Consider the following 5,000-nt stretch of genomic DNA (forward strand, 5'->3'; position numbering starts at 1 on the left):
TATTAGGAACTGGCAAAATGAGAAAATGAAAACAAATGTGTTTTAATTAAACATTAAAAATATTATTAGAAAAATAAAATGAATTAACTTGAACAGTGCATCAACTCTATTTTTGGAAGTCTTAATAGTTTAAAAGATACAGAGGACATGAGTAAGCTTAAGATTGGACAATAATGATGTTTATATATATATATATATATATATATATATATAATATATATATATATATATATATATATATATATACATATATATAAATTTTTTTGCAGACCCACATGGAAACTTAAAAAACAGAATACCGAACGTTTTCGTCTATAAAGACATTTTCAGAGGTACCTTTGAAAATGTCTTAATAGACGAAAACGTTCTGTATTCTGTTTTTTTTCGGTGATTCTGCAAAAATAGTTCATCAAGTGTGTTTTGTATTTTTTGCACACACACACACACACACACACACACACACACACACACACACACACACACACACACACACACACACACACACACACACACACACACACACACACACACACACACACACACACACACACACACGCACGCACGCACACACACACACATTACATATATATATATATATACATATACGTACATATATATATATGTATATATATATATATATGTGTATATATATATATATATATATATATATATATATATATGTTTTCATATGTTCATATATTTGTAAGGACACGTATGTACACATACATACACAAAATCACACACACTTACATGCAAACACACAACATGGCCTCCCTCGCCATATATAACGCTCCTTTATCATTCTGAGTGTCCTGCCATGAAAAAATACAGTGGTATCAGAGTTTACACCAGGGTTAGATGTAAAATGACTCCACTTTGCTCAGAATGATGAAGTAGACATGTTTTGTTAGATGTGAAATAATACCCAAAAACATGATTCATAAAATGAAATGAAATTCTCCATGACGAATCACAATTCATGAAAGCATCACGCTTAACACACTGAGAGTACGAGAACTCTATATTCCATTGCCTGTGGTTAACGCACAGTTACCCCCCAACCAGTAATTAATGGAGGTCTAATTCGCGGCTTCTCTCTCCCTCTCTCTCCGTTAGGTTGAGAAGACGCCTAGCCACACCACTTCGAAGCTGTTCATCACACGAGCCGTCAAGGCAGACAGTGGGGAGTATAAATGTGCGCCAAAGTATGCCAAGCACTCATCCGTTACCATCCACATTGTCAACGGTGAGTATATTGTTTATAAACTGGACAAATTTTGATTTAAAAAGGAAATAGGCAAGAATTGGTTTAGAAATAGGGTGGTCGACGAATGGAATAGACTTAGTGACCCTGTGATGGGGGCTGAGGCTGTCAGTTGTTTAAAGAAACGATTAGACAACTTTATGGATGGGGATGATAGGTGGTGATGGATGCGGAGCTGCCTAGTGTAGGCCTTGTGGTCTCTTGCAGTCTCCATCATTCTTATGTTCTTATGTTTTTATATTCTTATGTTCTTATATTTTGTTGAATGCAGTGAAAAGAAGAGGAGAAAGATGGAGAGAAAAGGTAATGAAAAAATAATTAGCTAGAAATGACAAGATGCAGGGATGACCCGTCATCTAGGAGGTGCTAAGATAAGAGGGAGGGTGGAGGGGTGTGGAGTGTATTCAGGGATGGAATGGGTGGAATGATTTTATGCCTTTTCCTTTTTGGCTACCTCCCTTGTAAGGGGAAAAAAGCCTTGGTATATGTATGTATGTATGTATACATGTATGTATGTATGTTCTTATATTTTGTTGAATGCAGTGGGAAAAAGAGGAGGGAGATGGGGAGAAAAGGTAATGAAAAAATAATTAGCTAGACGAAAAAAAAAGAAGAAGCTTTTGGTGGAAAATAAGGGGAAAGTAGTAAAGAAGATATAAAGAGATCAGAAGATTAGTGGCTGTTAACAAAAGGGGACACACCCCACCTGTTAGAGACGTTGTTCATTTCTATATGAGGTAGAACAGGATGGAATCCATAAGAAATTTAGACATTTCTTCAGTTATATTTTTTGATTCCTTGGCGAGGGCGTGGGTCATTACTGAAAAGTTTGTGATGAAAATACAAAAGTATCATGTTCACTAATTTTTATTCTAGGTAATCTACTTAGGCTCACAATTTTTTGGACTTACCGACCCTATTCCCTGGTCCTTCAGACGACTGGTGGGAGCTGGAGGTGAGGACGCGATAGAAACAAAGGGGAAAGGGATGGGCAGGGAAGTAAGGAACAGTTCCTACAAGGGTCATAGTAGCAATAACTTTAATAAACAAATACGTAGAGAAACAAAAACACGAAGAGAAAGAAGACTCGGAGAAGGATATCTGTACCGTAGGATAGGGTAATGGGGCCATCACTGGAGGTAAATGGGGCATATAAATGTTATTCATGTATTAGAAATTATGTTACAACTGGTAAATAAAATTCTGGTAAAATGGAGGTAGGTACAAGTATTTATTCAGGGTAAAAGTGAAATATTTTAATCCAATTTTAATTAAAGAAATTAATAACTTTTATATGGCCTATTTAACCCCCCCCCCCAGTGATGACCCGATTACCACATCCTACGGTAGTTTAGGGTAGGGTGGAGACGTCCATATATACAAAATAAGAACATGGAATAAAGAGCGTGTGTGGTGATGAAAAATTAAAGGACCACTTAAGTAGACAAACAAAAACACGAAGAAAAAGAAGACTCGGAGAAGGAATTCTTTAGTTTAGGGTGGGGTGGGGTGGAGACGTCCATATATATAGAAAAAGAAATTGGAAAGAAGAAATCATGTTTAGAGCGTGTGTGGTGATAAGAAATTAAAGGACCACTTAGGTAGAAAAACAAAAACACGAAGAGAAAGAAGAGTCAGAGTAGTTTAGAGGGGGGAGTGGAGACGTCCATATATACAAAATGAGAGATTAGAAGGAAGAAATCATGTCTAGAACGTGTGTGGTGATGAAAAACTAGAGGACCACTTAAGTAGAGAAACAAAAACACGAAGAGTCAGAGTAGATTTGGGAGGGATGGAGACGTCCATATATACAAAATGAGAGATTAGAAGTAAGAAATCATGTCTATTGCGTGCATGGTGATGAAAAATTAGAGGACCACTTAAGTAGAGAAACAAAAACACGAAGAATCAGATTAGTTTTTTGGGGGGATGGAGACGTCCATATATACAAAATGAGTAATTAGAAGGAAGAAACTATGTGTGTGGTGGTGAAAAACTAAAAAAACAAAACATTTATTTAGAGAAAGAGGAGTACAAAGAGGAAGAAGACGAGAAGGAAACCCGTAGACATATATTTAACAAGGTGCTAAGAGGGAGGGTGGAGGGGTGTGGAGTGTATTCAGGGATGGAATGGGTGGGAATGATTTTATGCCTTTTCCTTTTTGGCTACCTCCCTTGTAAGGGGGGAAAAAGCCTTGGTATATATATGTATGTATGTATGAAAAATAAAAAGAGAAAGGATATGAAAAAAGGAGAAATTGAAAGAAAAGAAGGATAGAAAGGTGAAGAAAAAACTGGAGGGAAATAGAGATAAGGAATAAAGAAGGAAAAAAATAGAATCACGAGAGGAAGAGGAGTGGAGGAAAATGTGACATGAGAAAGAAAATCTTAATAAAGCGGAATATAACAAAATACAGAGATGTTTAGATAAAGGAAGAAATAACAAAATGAAAAATAAGTGTGGAAGGCGGAGGTGGAAGGAGTGAATATGAGGGGGCGTCCTAGGATGAGATGGATGGATGGGGTAAAAGGGGCTTTACAAAAGAGAGGAATGTCTGTAGAGGAAGGACGGGAGAGGACAGAAGATAGGGGTGAATGGAGAAGGGTTGTGTATAGATGAGGCTGTGATGCATGAGTGGGAGTGGGTGGGGGATGGGGGGTGAGGAAGTATGCATGAGAAAAAACTTTGACGCAGCCCGAAGGGATTTCTCCCCGTCTTCTCCTTTCCAGCATGAGAGGACGGAGATGGGGGGTCGCCGAATCTATGAAGCGGCCTTGCTGTGGTTGTGCTGTGTCTTGCGACACTGCTTCTGACCCAGGGCAATGGACAGGATGCAGGGGTGATCCGTCATCCAGGAGGTGCCAAGATAAGAGGGAGGGAGGAGGGTGGAGGGGAGTGGAATATATGGGAAATGAAATGGGTGGGAGTGATTTCTATGCCTTTTTCTTTTTGGCTACCCCCCGTGTAATGGGGAAAAGCCTTTGGTATATGTATGTATGTAGAAAAGGAATAGTGAGAAAGAACAATGGAAAAATACTGAATAGGACGTTGATTGTGATACTGAAACTGAAACCGAAATTGAAACTAAAATTGAGACTGAAACTGAAAATGAAGACGAAAATAGAATAATGGCAATAAGACAAGAACAAAGGTGAAGGTGATTAAAAGAGACAAAGACAAAGACAAAGACAAAGACAAAGGGACAAAAGCAAAAGCAAAGGCAAAGACAAACAGAAATACAAAGACAATGGCAATAGACGAAAGACATGAGGCAAAACACAAAAGGAAAAACACAAAAAAAACAAAGGACAAAGAAAAAAAGGCAAAAATCAAGGACACACAGACACAAACGCATCGTCAAAAGCAAGGACAAATGAAAAATAACAAACAGTGATGACGAAAACGATGACGATAATAATGATGATGAGAATTTTGATGATAGATATCTGTAGAAAAAATAAATGAGCTACAATTGTGTAATCTTCCATATGTAAGGATTATACGTACGTGTGTGAGTATTTGTGCGTAGCTGTGACGTATCCATTCATCTTCCCTGCCGAAAGAGCTTTTATTCTTTAGACTGTACTGTGTCTGATGCACTGCGTGATGACCATTTTATTGATTTCTGTCTTCCATAGCAGTAGGACAACCGTACACCAAGGTTCTTTTTCCTTGCTATGTAAATAAGTAAATGTATTTGTGTCACACTGTAATTGTATGCGAGCGTGTCAAGAT

General features: G+C 37.7%; 1 protein-coding gene across 3 annotated transcripts in view; it reads left to right on the plus strand.

The window, feature by feature from the left end:
* Window positions 1-5,000, plus strand: part of LOC143036805 (uncharacterized) — a 1,429,357-nt gene that overhangs the window by 1,177,007 nt on the left and 247,350 nt on the right. For all 3 annotated transcript variants that reach the window (XM_076204581.1, XM_076204572.1, XM_076204592.1), the window contains exon 8: window positions 1,117-1,246. In XM_076204581.1, the coding sequence (XP_076060696.1) occupies window positions 1,117-1,246 (130 nt within the window). The remainder of the gene's footprint in view (window positions 1-1,116; window positions 1,247-5,000) is intronic.

The sequence above is a fragment of the Oratosquilla oratoria genome, chromosome 2, assembly GCF_046742065.1.
Source record: "Oratosquilla oratoria isolate Oo_2021 chromosome 2, ASM4674206v1, whole genome shotgun sequence".
Classification (NCBI taxonomy): domain Eukaryota; kingdom Metazoa; phylum Arthropoda; class Malacostraca; order Stomatopoda; family Squillidae; genus Oratosquilla; species Oratosquilla oratoria.